A 16,830-nucleotide genomic window follows, 5' to 3' on the forward strand; every position below is an offset into this window, starting at 1 on the left:
TTGTACTTGCAGACAAAGGTCGATAAAAACTTAAAAAGATATAATGTCTGAAGAACATTTTGCCCTAAGACCTCGCATAGTATCCCGTCCTCTAGAGGTTAAAAATTAATTTTAAAATCTTCGCTATAAGCAATGTAGTGGGATAAAAATATACATATAATATTTGAAAATTATTATGTTTTAAAGTCAATTCATTCTCACTTACTTTGTTGTATGTTTTGTTAAAACAAGAATGAAAACAAACCAAAGAAGTGTTGCTATAATTATTTGAGCTATATGAAAGAATTTGTTCCATACAATTTCTAGATTAAAAATATTTTTAAGAAAATTATTTAAAACTGAAGGACAAATGACCCAGAAGTCATTTAATTTATATTAAATGACTCAATTAATATTGCTTTACAAGATTTTAAATTAGCTTTTAGCTTTTCCCCCACTTCTTTAATTTTCCATAGAAAAATACTGCAATTTAAATTAATGTAGTGACAAACGGACGTATAGACATAGGTACCGTAATAATATTTATATTTAGTCTCTGAATTATCAAGAGGATAGGAGTATATACATAGAGTAGCTAAAATATGTACAGTACTTATATTCGAATACAGCCATGTTTCATATAATCAATTCTTAAATCGTGCATTTTTAAGCTACTTTATTTGAATACAAAATATGTAAAAAGCTGTTGGAAAATTTGTCCATTAATGTCATAAATGGGTTTTACATGAATTCATCGTCAATTGTCTTATCCCTTAAGATTTCTGTATATGTGTCAGGGTTTTAAATTTATTATATCGTACTTTGAAATAAAATTAAAAGGCAAAAAATACTCTAAAAACCATATAAATTAATCTTGTATTACATTTATTAATCATTAAAAGCAGTATCATTTAATTTTTGAAAAGTAAAACCAAATATAATATAGGACAAGTGGCTGTACTCTTCATTTTACAGAAATGTACAATTTAAATCAGCTTATAGTGGCTAATAAAAACTGACGTCATACAATACAAAATACCAATGATAGGCCAGTATACATTTTACCATGAATCAATTACAATGTATACTGGCCTAGCATTGGTCAGTTGTATTGTCATTATTAGTAGGCACTAGTTGCTTTTACAATTTTAAAAGTTTAGAATTTTGAATAGATTTATTACTCCCAGATGGGCAATCAGACACAATGATTCATGTCAGTTAGAAAGAAATATCTTGCAGACGACGATTTTTGTGTATGTCTAATCTCATAAAATAACTTAACCAATAATTTTACTTGCTTTTCATAATATTTTGAGATGTAGGTCAATTTGCCATCATTTAAGATTTCTGGATATATCAGTAATATTTAAACGTGTATATCAACAACAATATTTTATTTACTCCAGAGAAAGTCAAATAACCTACAAACTTTTAAATTATATGTTTCTGCAATATTCACCAAAAAAGTGCCTAAATATTTTATAACTATTAAATAATATACGCCTCTTTCTTCTCCCTAATTATTATAAGCTTTTAAGGAGTTCATTATTACTAGTAATCATAGTAATAACGTCATGTCAATATTCAATATTATAGCAGCCATGTACTTTATTAAATTGAGATTGGTAGATTTAAAACAATGAAATTATATTTCGACAGCTAGATGTACTTGAAAAAAAGGGGGTTGGTGGATAGCCTTTATGTTCTTTTTTTATGTTCTTTTTTTGCATTATGATTAATTGTAATTGTTTTTTCTTCTATAATCCACTTACATAAACGTTGTCTTATTTATAATAATTGAATTTGAAATATACATACATTTCTTTGCTTTTTTGTATCTTTTTATTTTGCTGAATGGCAGAAACATTTGAAACTACATGAGCAAGACATTTCAGTGGTACTGTGGATGTTAAAGCAAGATAAATATTAGACCAAGTAGTTTTATTGATAATAATAGTCATTAAAACATTAAATTCAAGATTTTAAAAAAATTCTTGAACACATATTCTAAGATGAAAGAAAAATTTGCAATTTACAAAAGCTGTGCTACTAAAAGTGAATTTAAAAATTTGAATGGTCAGTCTAATTAAAGTCTAATGTAGACACACGACACAAAAATTATTAGAGTATGACCAAACTTTTAACTTTTTACTTCAACATTTTTAAGTGTTTATTGGTCTTGTAATGATCACCTTCTTGCTCCAGTAAATAGATAAATAGATAGATGAAAAGATAGACTAACAGATTGATAGATATATGAATAGATACCATTAGTAACTAATAATTCACTAATGTGTTTGTGGGATTTTAAAAAAAGTGACTTCTTGGATCTTTAATAAGCAGGGGTGAAAGGATCATTGGACTTTAAATCCAACTGGTACCCAAAGTTTTATAAACACCTTCTTTCATTTTGCTTAAAACCTTCATTTAATCATGTTTTGTTGCTTCAAGCTAGAAAAAAATTTAATCTACTGACGTGGTAGTTTTGTTTATCATCATTAATCTATCATGCATTGCTTATCCCTTGAACTCCCTGTTGATTAGATACTTTTAAAGATTATTGGATCTACATATTCATAAAGTTTAAATGTTTGATAAATAATTTGACTGGCAAATAAGTTGATGGATGGATTTAGAATCATATACATTAGGGACGGACGGACCAACGCTATAATTAGAAAAACATCGCTTTTTTTTAAAAAATACACAATTAAATAATTAAAGTATAGTTATTATATTTTCTATAATAAATGGTTTTAAAATGTGTAAAATATATGTTTTAAAATTAAATTTTCCCCCTATCATTTTCTGCTCTATTAATTTAATTTACCCTGTAATAATTTTATCATTACAGGGTAAATTAAATTAAGACATTAAACTCAATATTAAAAAGTCAAAAAAACTACTTTGTTAATCGCCAGTTCTTTTTTATAGTACTAACTTGTAGACAAAGTTTATACAATCAAAAAATTGATTTTCTGAATCAGGGGCTTTTTATTTTGGGGGGGGTAAAAATTTTTGAAGGGGGGGGTAATTCGTTTTTGGGGGGGTAAAATGGCGCGCGAAGCGCGCCGCAAATTTTTTTTACCCCCCCCCAAAATTTTTACCCCGGGGGTAAAATTTGCTTGAGGGGGGTAATTACCTCCCCTGAAATCTGTTGGCAGGGGTAAATTTAGTTTACCCCCCCAAAAATTTAACCCCGGGGTAAATTTTTGGGGGGGGTAATTTAAATTTTATTAAATATATAGTATTAAAAATGCGCGTGAAGCGCGCAAATTTTTTTTTTATTAGAGATTTTTTATTTTTTTGGGGGGGGGTTATTTACCCCCCTAAAATTGTTTGGGGGGGGGTAAATACCCCCTCCTAAATGGTTTGGGGTGTCTACGGCACCCCCAGGGTAGGGGTAAATTTTAAATGGGGGGGGTAAAATGAAAAAAATCGTTTGGGGGGGGGGGGTAATCGCCCCATTACCCCCCCCCCCTTGGACGTCTATGTTCTAAATAACTTTTTTCGCTCAATTACAAGGTATTTACAAAATAATATCTGTACTGACAAACGGCTGTACGAAACTTATAAAAAGCTTCGCTTTATAAAATTCTGAATTTTGTTTTTAATTACGACTTAGTTGTTTTAAATGAACATAAAATAATTGTTATCAAAATGCGATTGTCATTCAAAAAAATTTCATTGATTTTTGCGCTTTTTTCTCTTTCTAACAATCAAACAAAGATATTTGAAAAAGCAGAATAATTTCTACAGATATTCTTATAAACGTAGAGAAATATATCTGACTAGCGGAATACCCTAGCATCTAGGGGCTTGAAAAATAACTTAAAACCATCCTAAGACTTAACATGAAAAAAAAGATAGCCTAAAACCATCCCAGGATATATGTGAAGCTTATCTGAAACCCAATTGGTTCAGTAGTTATTAAGATCTTAGACTTCAGACAAAAACCCTTACTACTTTATATGATAGGATTTCAGCTACAAATAAACAACATTTTGATTGCACTACCTTTGTCTAAAAGTCCCAAATGTTTTAAATGAGTTATTTATGGCTATTAAAAAATTTTGCTGGTATCATCCATATTTGTGCAAAAGTTAACTTCGTATTATTTATTGGCAGCAATGTGGAAACACTATTCTTTTCATTAATTGTTGAAAACTTATATTCGAGAGTGCCAAGGCAATAAAAAAAAGTTTTCTTGGCCTTCATTCATTTGGCCAATATTTTACATATTATATATATATCTTTCTATCTCTATCTGTATAGCTATATATCTATCTATCGTTTTCTTATTAAGTTGTTTTACTAACTTATGATTAGAAATGTTCTAAAATAAAGATTTTGCTCAAAAATAAAGACCAAATCCTAAAAAAATTACTAAGACTAGCCTAGTATTGGACCAATATAATATACTAGTTTTTTGTTTTGTTTAATAGTTTACTGTTCTTTTTCACCTACAATCTTTAAATAAAAGCAAGGGGATGTTTGTGTGTGTGTCTGTGTGTACCGAAGGATCTCGTTAATCGCTGAACCGATGTCATTGTTTTTTTTTCTTATTGTGTTTTCTGGATTAAGATTTGCCTATACATTAATTTATAGGTAAATAATTTAGCAATTCATGTATCTTTGTTCCAAGTAACGCAGTTATTCAATAACCATGTATGTCCGTCTGACTGTCAGTCAACAAACATCTTTTTATTATGCCTGATTAATATAGCGACTGTAGTGAAGCATGTATCACAACTGTGCGACTTTGGTGATTTGATGTATTTAAAACAGCGGGGAAAGACGTTAAAAGAAGTACCTACAGCTGCTGAATATAGTTGGTCCCAGGGCCATAACATTACAACTTTAGCAAACAACCAACCCTTCGATTTCACTTCCTTCTACTGGAAATCCTACTCTAATTATTATTTCGCATATCATTCATGGTAGCAGTAGGTACAACTTTTAACGTCTTTAGTTTTGACGAGGTTTAGATATTAAAACCTGTCATCTCCCCAACGACAAGCGGTTGTGAGACGTCCTCAAATCTTAAAAATCCACCAAATTACACAAATATAAAAACGATATATTTTTTAGTTTTCTAACTGCCCTACTTATTGTGATAATTGTCCTTGTTTCACTTTCTATTTAATTTATCTGTGCATATTTAATGTTGAAGCCTTTTTGTTCATTGTTGTTTATTCTATTCTAGTACATACAAGGATTGAATTTTTCATAGATCTTTTGAGAAAACTCTTTTTCCACAAATTTCTATATATTGTTTTTTTAGATTTGATATCATATTATTTTTGTATTAGTTATTAAACTAAAATTGCAATAGATCAAATTGCACGACCTCTGTCTTATATTCCTAGCTTTGTATGATTTATATGGGCTAATTCTCTTCCCTCATCTTTGCTAGATATATCACGCATCTGACAAAGAAGCTTGTCTTTTGTGGTTTAGGCCATATTTCTAATTATTTAGCACATGTAAAAAAAAATTAAAAAGTAGCCCATAACAATTACTAAAATTTAAGAGTAACTTGCATCCAATAAATATGCCAAAGTCATAACAAAATTGGTAGAATGATAGTTAAATTTGTGAGGGAGAGGGATAAATAATTAATAGAAAATTATTTCGTCGTGTATATAGTGTAAAAGGTTAATGTACATAAAGATTAAGTAAATGAAAAGTTCTCAGTCGAATTATGGGGGGTTTATTAGGCTCCAATAAATAGTATTAGAAACAAAATTGTTCTATATTCTAATAATAATGCTAAAGATCTTATGTTTATTTTATGACAGAATGATAAAATGATATTCCTTTAGATTACTTATTTCGTATCCTTGAAATTTTGCAGAGAGTGATTTGCAAATGCATATCGCACATGGAGGGAGAGAACAATGTCGTCTAGATCAATATGCAACCATTTAAACCCCCCCCCCCCCAACAAGCTAACAGAAACGCTCTTAGTGATAATGGAGAGGGGGGAGACTGGTTTTTCGTCCATTGTCTTATACCTGTATCCCTGATATCCAAGCACATCTCTAACATAAATTACAAACGTGGGATTTTTCTTTTTCAAAGGACTGTGCGAATATGATTTTTTTAACCTTACTTAAAACTAAAATGAGTTTGACATTTCTTGAGATTATTCTGGGTTAATTTACTGTCTCATTCTTAAATGGCTTAAACTTTGAGTACTTTTATAAGTCTGCATTGATCTTTAAAAATAGTAGTGTTCAAACTTTTTACCAATGATTTAAATATACAGAAGGTTTACTTTTGTTTATCACAATTGAATTAGGGATAAACATAAAATTTGTCTTTTCCATAAAGAACCCTTTAAAATAGACAACAAGATATGTATGGGACTACAAAGTTTAAATGCCATAAATTCTACAACATAAATAATATAAATATATATAATATTTTTAAATGGTTGGTTTATAAAAGGTTAGATTAAAATATCATTCAAATTCGTCTTACAATTTTTATTCAAATCTAAAAAAATGATTATAAAAAAAATAGTATAATACACTCCCTTGAAAATTTGACTTGCTTTGATGAAAAGCTAAGCAAAGTTTTTATTAGACAAGTTGTGATATAAAAAAATAGTTTTATTCTTTGATAGTCAAATAGTAAAGTGTATCTACAGTATATATAAAAACAATGATTTTCTACAATTATAGTTGGTTCATCTGTACGTACGTATCACATATGTTAGATTTAGGGGGTTTAATTTTTTCTGGCAAAACCCTCTGCACGCCACTGGTCATAAACGAAGCATCTCTATTATTAATCTCAAAATGTTAGTATGCATGGCCATCTGATTTGTCAACCTTCGCTCTTATGGTGTCCTCATCCTTGTTTCAATTTGACTACTTATTATAAAGCCACTTTGCTAATACGGGCAACTTTTGTCTTGAATTTTTACCAAAAGAGAATAACATCAAATTAAAAGAAGGGGTGTTGATTTTCATGGATATAAGGACGGTTCATATCCTTATATTAAAGTTACAGGATCTCTGTCTGTCTGTTTTTCTTTTCCGAAGTATCTCGCTAACCACTGAACCGATAAGATTATCCTTCAAACGGAAGCTTCTCATAGGTCCTGGAAAGGTTTATAATTATTTAGGGGGATTATACCCAAGAGAATTCGTTTCTAGAAAAAAAACCTTTATTTTCTATCTGACCTCCCTTGCTTTCCCTTAGAGGCTAGGGACTAAGCAACTAGTAACTTCAAAGTTTATAATACATGAATGAAAATAAGAGAGAGAAAGAGAGAGAGAGAGAGAGAGAGAGAGAGAGAGAGAGAGAGAGAGAGAGAGAGAGAGAGAGAGAGAGAGAGAGAGAGAGAGAGAGAGAGAGAGAGAGAGAGAGAGAGAGAGAGAGAGAGAGAGAGAGAGAGAGAGAGAGAGAGAGAGAGAGAGAGAGAGAGAGAGAGAATAAAGGAGGGTGAATGATATGCTTTGAATATTTTTGGCACCTTTAAGCCTGGTTTAATAATTTCCTACTACCATGGTATCACAATAGAATTGAAGTATAATAACATACTTCTGTAATGTAATAATGACTTAACTTAATATCTTCAGAAACTGGCTGTAGATTTACAGTGGGCGTTTTATTTGGATTACCTACACAGGGGATTTTTCATCACAATATGAAATTTTTGTGGATTTAAAAAAAGGTAAAATAAATTTTAAAAATAAAAATAGAAGGGTTATATGAGTTTACTCATACACATTAATTTATTAAATTTTACTTTGATATAAAGACTGAGCTACTTAGGTATATGATGTAAATTTAGAAGAAAGAAAAAATACTTAATAATAAAAAGGTAATAATACTATTTTTTATACTGTTCAGTTCATCGTAAATATTTGAAGAAGTTTGTTATTAAAGATTAGAAAAAAAGAGAAAGAGAGATAGAGAAAGAAAGAAAAAGAAAAAGACAAAGAGATAGAGAGATAGATATATATAGAGAGAGAAAGAGAGAGACTAGGAGAGAGAGACAGAGAAAGAAAGAGATAGATAGATAGAGAGAGAGAGAGAGAGAGAGAGAGAGAGAGAGAGAGAGAGAGATTATTTTACAGAACTATTTCATATCAAGGCATAATTGGAGTGTACTTAAATAATTATTTCTGGTCCTATTCCTTGATCCCTGACCATTTTTAGGCCACCGTTTTGTCTGAACAGGTGTAATCAATAGTTCAAAAAATATGTTTATAGATATAGAGTTTATGTATAAAAATGGATTTATATCAGATTTTCATGTTCTTTAATAAAGTGAAACACACAAGGACCAAAATAACGAATCTCCTCTTCCACCCCCATTACCACAACCCCTACCCTCCTACTGGATAAATGAACTGACCACTAAATGACAAGGAAAATAGCCACCGAAATTGACGATAATTTTTCCCCTGTCAAAATATCCAAGTATATATCACATCCATTTATATAGATATGCAAAAAAGATTAATAGGTATATTCTTATTTGGACGGATAGTTAGATTAAAGAAAAAGAAAGTCAAATTATGATTTTTGAGAATAAAAAATGAATAAATAGATAGATAGATAATCTGATTGATAGATTAATGCATGCATATGCTTATCTTTATTTACCTATTTTCCCCACTCCTTTTAAATCCTTTATTTCACACCTATTTTTTAAACTTTGTAGGTAAGGCTATTGAATTTATGGCAGTGTTATCTATAATACAAAGTAGAATGATGTCTGTCCGTCTGTCCGTCCCTTAAGATCTCGGTAACCACTGAACCGATTGGATTCTACTCTTCAGGGAATATACCTACGTACTGGTCCTGTGATGGTTTTAGGCTATTTTTTAGGGGTTTTTTTGCTGAAGATTTCCTTGGTCCTTTTTTTTGATCGCGAAGCCGCTAGTGATCTTATAATCTCCTTAATATTTTATTGTATTGTAAGTATAAAACAAGCTATTTTTTCAGGTATGTATATTAAAGTAAAAGAATAGAGGTGGTAGGGACCCAGTGCTGCATTGGGTCATTAAAATTAGCTAATAACCTCGGAAATATAAACACAGCCAAGTCCCTACAAAAGAACATAAAGCAATTTGCTAGCAGACGTAAAGGGTATGCATCACTTGGGGATAGGATAGTTGGATATTCATTCCTACACGGAGCAGTAGATTGATTAATGAATTTTTCTTTAATTGATCTAGAATTTTTTTTGAGGGGGAAGGGGGTGTTTTGAACATCTAGATATTTTAAGTCTTTTAATCCTTCTACTCCTATAAATGCAACCATTTGGAAGGAATACTGCACTCCATTACACTAGGATAACTTCAAAAGCTTCACTATAATGTCCAGTTGCAGTGAACTGTTTCTAAAATCTATTCCAGGCCATTTATGGGCATAATGACCCACAGGGCATTGTCTTTGTCTTATAAAGATTAAAATTAACAAAAAAGGGGTCAATATCGTGAACTAAATTAATATGCTACAAAAAGTAGAGAATGAAAAAATGAGATAGACAGGGGGAATGATGATGATAGATAAATAGAGTGAATAATAGATAGATCGATATGAATAAAGATAAACATATTTAAATATACAGACAGATAGATAGATAGATATCAATAGAATATACATATTAAATAGATAAAAAAGTTAAAGTATTAGATAGATAGATAGATAACAGATTCTAGATATTCAAATAGATGGATAAAAGATAGACAGATAGAACGATATTTTTATTGGCAAATAACTAAAATTGCATTGGATGCGAATAAAACTGTTTTACACACATTTATGTATTAACACAGCATAAAATGAAAAGTATATCTGCTTTAAAAATGGTATAATGCTTCCATAAACTTTTTAAATTTACCTTTTTGGGGGGGATATTTTTTCTTTACGCGATTTTTCTTGGGGGAGTGGGGGTACTATCAGCCAAAATAAATATAAAAAATTGACATAAATAAAGTATTTTTTATCAAAAGGAAAGGTAATATCGGTTCAGCGGTTAACGAAATCTTACAAAATACAAAACATTACACAAATCTTGTTACTTTAATATAATGATTCGAGAATAAATAATTTTGTTTTACTTATGCTTTTATTTTAACATTATTTGTGTTAACACTTCCTACATAAAGAGAGAGAGATATATATTATATGCATGTTTTTAAATTTAATAAAGTTATAAGAATAAATAAACTATAGAAAACAAAATCATAATACATTGAATAAAAAACAACACTGTAAAAATAATGTAGCAATGCCAATGTCCATGGATCTCAAGGGATAAGACAACGGATGATAAATTGATGTACACCCCCAATACTATTGAACAAAAATAGACAATTTTGACGAACCCAAAACTGTCACACTTTGAGAAAGACGATTCCAGTGACGTCTTATACGTTTCGGGAAAGAAAAGGGGAAGGGGGGAAGAAAATCTCTTCAAAAGAGATGGGAGAAAAGGGAAAAATTTTCTTACCCCCTTCCCTAAACGTATATGACGTCACTGGAATCGTCTTTCTCAAAGTGGGACAGTTTGGGGTTCGTCGACAATTTTATTTCAACTAAATGATCGATTTAACAGGATTAACTAAAAGAAATCAGGAAGGGAGGTGACATTGGACTGTAAATTAGACTGGTACCCAAAATAAAATAACCGCGTTATCTTATTCTAACTATTCATTCATCTAATAACTGTATTCTCTAAAATTTATGAGACATCTGACTTCTAAATTCTTGACGAATTTTAGATTAAGGATGAAAACATGTAGAAATATTGTGTTACAAAATTACATATTGGCGGCTACGCCCCCCGAGGCCTCTACGGGCACTTGAGGTAATAGTTGGAGGTTAAATCAACCATTTTCTTTTTATTTATAAGAAGAAAAATTTTAAAAATTGTTTTTTTCCCTTGGGAGATTTCTCTTGCGGTTGGAGATAACCTCTCCTAAATTAGATATGAACTTCGTTAAATTAAGCCTGTGATGATATATGATAGAAGAGCTTTTGTTACGGACGATTCCTAATCTTAATTCGGAAAAGCTTCGCTGTTACAAACTGTATTCAATACGTTTTTCTGCATAAGTTTTGGATATAATTGTCAGAGAGAGAGAGAGAGGGGACAAATGGCATTTTATTACACTAGTCCCCAAAGTTTTACAATAACGTTTTCTTATTCGTTGGCTTAACAACTTTAGGGACTTAAACTAAATTTTGATTGATCGGTTTATTAAATTTAGTGTTCAACCGTTTAAACCACTAATTTTAATCTAATGGGATAATTTTATATGTCATAATTTTGGTAGAAAATCAATTTATTGGTCTTTGTCTTATTTCTTTAGAATTGTTCTATATTTATTAAAATATGGCATTTGTATCCCAACCCTTAGAAATAAGGAAGCACGCATAAGATTAGGATTTAATCATAAATATATTTCAAGGTTATCTATCTATCTGCTAAATTGTCTTTCTATCTATCTATCTAACAAACCGTCTAAGTTTTTTGTCTACCTATCTATCTTTCTCTCTATTACTTGAGTTGTCTATCAATCTATCACATGAATTATCTTTCTATCTATCTACCTATCACTTTAATTGTCTATCTATCTATCTATCACATGAATATGTTCAGTTCACCTATGTTTCTAACTATCACTTGAATTATCTTTATATTACTTGTATTTCTATTTATGTATCTATCTTTCACTTTGAATATCTTCCTATATGTCTAGCTATCACTTTAATTGTCTACCTTTATATCTAGCTAATACATTAATTGGCTACCTAAATATCTTCTATCAATTGAATTACCTATCAAAAATCACCACAGGTAGCGCTAGTTATATTTTGATTTTTTAAATTTCTTTTTAGAGGGTTGAGTACCCTCCCACATAATAGCTATAAACCTTTACAGGACCTATGAGAAGCGATACTGTAAAGGAGAAACAACTCGTTACAGAGAGATAGACAGACATACCAATATCCTGTTACTTTTTAGTTGTGTTACTTTTCTAATATATTACCACTTTGGATAGTTTCAGCCTTGTTTTAGAATAAGATGATTATTTGCAATGTTGAAGAAATTGTTGATTGCGACCAGAGAAAACTCGACAAGGTTATAATCTAATTTGTAAGTCTCATTATTTTTAATTTGTACACTATTTTTAATTAAATTAATATGTTTAGTAATTTTTTAACCCCTTACAGTCGGGCCCCTTGCCGCACCTTAATAAGTCGGAGGGGGGGGGCGTTCAACGCCCCCCCCCCTATTATCTCAGTTCCTATAAGAGCTAGAGGGCTAAAAATGTTTGTGCAAGTCCCATGTGTTATGATGAATTTCCGACCTTTTGTAAGTCAAGGTCAATTTTCGCTTCCTTCACCCTTTTATTTAACAACCTTTGTTTTTAGGTACTTTTTTACCTAAAAATTTCAAACGGCTGTAATTTTTTTATTTTTGAAGCTAGAATAAAAATTTTTTGCAGAAAATGTTTATCTTTATGTAAATTTTATATTTGAAATATCAAAATATAAATTTCAGCGGCCGCAGCTGTACTTGGCAGCGGGAAAACGGCGGCGGATCTTTATGAAATTTTAATACGTTATGTAGACATATAAGAAAAGCTTAAGTTTGAAATTTGAAGTCTCTAAGTCAAAAATTGCGGCCACAGGAGCCTTTTAAAGATTTCTGAAGACCTGGAGGATCAGGACCTGCAGGATCATACCTGGAACCTAAAATTGACTTGAACACCTGTATTTAATATGAGGATGTACTACTAGAGGATATTTTAGTATTTTGGTAAGATAAAATGCTTTGTTTTAGTCAAAAACATATTTTTGCTCTTTACCTGGATGACCCTGCCAGGTTTGCTGGCATCCTGTGCCCGCCAGGATGGAGATATTCAAAAAATTTCAACTCTCTGTTATGTCTCATACCCACACTTAAAAAGTCAAGCAGTTTGGGCTCTTTATCTTTCACACACAGAAAATGAGATAGAAAAAACCGGATGGGGGGGCGTTCCGACCGTTAAGGGTGGGCGACTTATGCATATATTGATATAAGAACAGCAAAGAAAGGACATAAACATCTAAATGAAAAATACTGTAAATGCTCAATTTTTAGATAATAATTTTTTTTTCTTTTTACTTTTTCATATTGAAGATTATTCTTTACACTTGTATTTATTCTAAACCTACGCCATAAGCATGTTCAGGCTCTGTATTAAAAGAGTTAGAGAAGGGTTGGAGAAAAAGGGTATAAACCATACCAAGACTTAAATCTGAAAATAGGAAATTTGAATGAAAGATGATTCAAGCAGTTCAGTAGTTATCAAAATAGTAAGCTTCAGACAAAAAAATACTACTTTTTTATAATAGAATAATATTCATTTTCAACTATTAAAAAAAGGAGTTAAAAGTAAAGGAAATAGAAAGAGACACGACAAGAATTTCGCAAGAAATGACATTAAATCTCTAAACGTTTAAAGGACACTCCGAGTTTTTGGTTTATTAGTCTTTTCTTGGTAAGTTTAATCCTATTATTTGTATCCCTTTAATTACAGATCCCCTTGGTAATAGGGCCGCAGCCGCTAGTGAATAAGAAACAAGCAAAGTATGGAATGAAAGAAAAAGAAATTAAATTACATGATTTCTTTGAAGGCCTTTATACAATAAAGAGAAAAAATAGGAAGACGTTTTTTTTTTAAATACCAAATTATCTTATAAAATCTATTTAAATATTTTCTAGGATTCTATATAGAAAGAAAAACATTCAAAATCAGACAAATTGTTTGAAAAGATTTGATACATAAATTAAAATGATGCATTGTCCGTTTAAGAAATAGTAAACCTTGGAAAAAGAGAAATAAAGAAAAGACATAAATGTTTTATTATGGCGTTTGATGTTACTGAGACATCATGCAGGGAAACAATTACGAGACTTTTAATAGTTTTATTTCATACCATTTCTGGATATTTTGAAATTACCAAAGGGTGCACGCCAAGCAGGAAAATTGGCTAAAACCATCCTGTGACCTATGTAAAACATCCCTAAAATAAAAAAAATACAATTGGTTCAGTTGTTACTGAATTACACGAATTAGAACAATTTTGTTTTCATTGTAATTTTTTTCTGAACAAAATAGCTTGGTGGGAAAGATATTACTACCCACCCACCCCTATGTGAAGCCTCCCTAAAATGAAAAACCCAATTGATTCAGTTGTTACTGAATTACAAAGAATTAGAACAATTTTGTTTCCATTGTAATTTTTTCTCTGGACAAAATATCTTAGTAGGAAAGATATTACTACCCACCCACCCCTATGTGAAGCCTCCCTAAAATAAAAAATCCAATTGGTTCAATGGTTAGTGAATTACAAAGATGTCAAACAATTTTGTTTGATTTGTATTTTTTTTCTCTGAACAATATATTTTTAAATATATTTTCCCTCCCCATATAATAATTACTAAATTTGTTTTTGCTATTGTCTATGGCAAGCTAAAAAGATAAACATTAATTTTTTTTTTAATCCAAATAAATTTTTTAGGCTAAATCGTTTTGATATAATCTAAGTGACACTTTCTAAAGCAGTTAAATCAAAAGAAAATCTGAGTTTATTTGATTTTAAGCAATTAAATACATATCAAAATATGCTATAAGTAGTTTTCTGCTTAGATAATGACAATTTAAAAGATTTTATATATTATTATACATCCTACCATCTAGAATTTTAGGAAGAATTTTTCCATAGAAAGAGAATGATCATACACCCCCCAAAAATTAATTAATTTAAATGCCTTTTAAATTGTGGGTAGGTTAAATCATTATATGATTGTATAAACACAAAGTAGCTTCTTCTCAAATAAATATAATGTATAAGAGGGACAATTTTGTTAGTAAGTCATAATTGGTTACACTTTATCATTTTAAAAAATACTTAAAAATAAATATAGGAGTGTCCTCTTAGTTAAATTAGTCCGTCGCCTTTAATTAGTAACCTCAGCGACCCGACCGCGCATTTATTTATTCATCTGTTTAAAAGGGAGGATGAGGGGGGGGGACGTTTGACGTATTCGCTGCGCTTTACGATTCCTTGCTTTCCTTCGTTCAAGTCCCTTTAAATACTCCTCTCCCCCCTCCCTCCTATGTTACTCATATATCTACTGACCTTCTCTCTCTCTCTCTCTCTCTCTCTCTCTCTCTCTCTCTCTCTCTCTCTCTCTCTCTCTCTCTCTCTTCTCTCTCTCTCTCTCTCTCTCTCTATCTCTCTCTCTCTCTCTCTCTCTTTCTCTCTTTCTCTCTCTCTCTCTCTCTCTCTCTCTCTCAGAAACTTCAATGTCTCTATGGTTTAAGCATCTTTAGTAGTTTTCTATCGCTCTCCGAATTATCATAGAAGAATTTAAAATTTAAATGTAGTGAAATTGTGTATTTTTGGATAAATTTATGGATGCTATTGCATAAACTCTAAAACAAGAGTATGTTCGTAAGTCTGTCTATCATTTTAAAATTGGCTGCAGTTTTTCTGTTATATGACATGTTATAAAACTACTTATTTTTTTATGAATCGCTTAAGATTAAAAGGTTTAATTTACTTAAATGCCTTTCTAATTAATCATACAGGCCTTTAAAAGTGTAAAAGTTTCCTTGATAATTTTTCTTTCAAAATTGTTATAGATTTAATGCTTTTGCTCTTCTTATTGGCATAAAATTCCTTGTTTTATAATTAGAAATTAGTGCATACATTTATCCTAAAATGCCCTTTATTAAAAAGTGACAAGAAGGATAAAAAAGTAAAGAAAGAAATACTTAAATTAAAATATGACATGAACGTGTGTGGTTAAATAAATTTGAAAAATATTAACAAATAACAAAACATCATAAAAATGTTTGATATATTTTAGTTAAAATTAACAATGAGTGAAATAAAGCATGTTTATATATAACAAATAGTGAATAAAGAAAAGTGAGAAAATAACTTTTCTTCAACAAAAGAAATTAAAGAAATTTAACCCCAAAATGCCCTTTTTCGCAGCTTGGGTAAGTTTCTTTGTTAATATTATTAGGTCAAAATCATTTTGTTTAAAAGCAAAGCTACTCTTTAATTACATTGCTTCCTTGAGGTTGAACGTGATTTTCTAGGCTGCTATTAAAGTTAGATATTGTTTTATAAATATTTACCCAACCCTGAGCTCTAATTTGTCCATTCTAAATTTCTGCGGTGCTCTTATAACCTTTACCTAACCTACCATTATCTAAAATAAGGATAACATTTTTTTTAAAGTTCATTTTGGCTCCACATTCCTAAGAAGGGAAACTTTTCATACATTAATTCTTAGCTATAAAAATTGTCATGATTGTCAATCTTTAAAATATATACTAGACTTTACTGTTCTTCTTAGTTTTCAAAGTTTTTTTGCCTAGCCTGAGCTAGATCTTTAAATCATTTTAGTGGTGAGCCAGATCGGACCGAGCCAACTTTTCACCAATAAGTGCACGACATTTTATGAAATGCCGCGCTGTGATTGGCTGAAATTCGGCTCACCCCGATCTGACTCACCACTAAAATTATTTAAAGATCCAGCTCTGTTGTCCATGACACTTTAACGTCAGGTTCAGCAACCAAGGATGACTAAGAGGAACTAGTATCTCCTTTTCTGTCCAAACACTTGGCCGGGGTATTAGGTTCATTACCACCTAACAGATAGCCAACTCTTTGATTTTATGACTTTTGCCTAGATGTTCTAAATATTTATAATATTGCGTTGCGCCTGGTTTGGGCCAATGCATTTCTCTTGCTCTAATGTCTCGCATCGGACATAGCAGGAGTAGGAATCTTTGTTGACGGCTTAAGTTA

The 16,830-nt window shown here is 30.8% G+C and overlaps 1 protein-coding gene across 1 annotated transcript in view; it reads left to right on the plus strand.

The window, feature by feature from the left end:
* The first annotated feature begins 15,747 nt into the window (after positions 1-15,747).
* Positions 15,748-16,830, plus strand: part of LOC145328596 (uncharacterized) — a 37,382-nt gene continuing 36,299 nt past the window's right edge. The window contains exon 1 of the mRNA XM_080172339.1: positions 15,748-16,013. Within this exon, the coding sequence (XP_080028465.1) occupies positions 15,993-16,013 (21 nt within the window). The 5' untranslated portion in view covers positions 15,748-15,992. The remainder of the gene's footprint in view (positions 16,014-16,830) is intronic.

The sequence above is a fragment of the Acartia tonsa genome, chromosome 9, assembly GCF_053477335.1.
Source record: "Acartia tonsa isolate MP-2025a chromosome 9, ASM5347733v1, whole genome shotgun sequence".
Lineage (NCBI taxonomy): Eukaryota > Metazoa > Arthropoda > Copepoda > Calanoida > Acartiidae > Acartia > Acartia tonsa.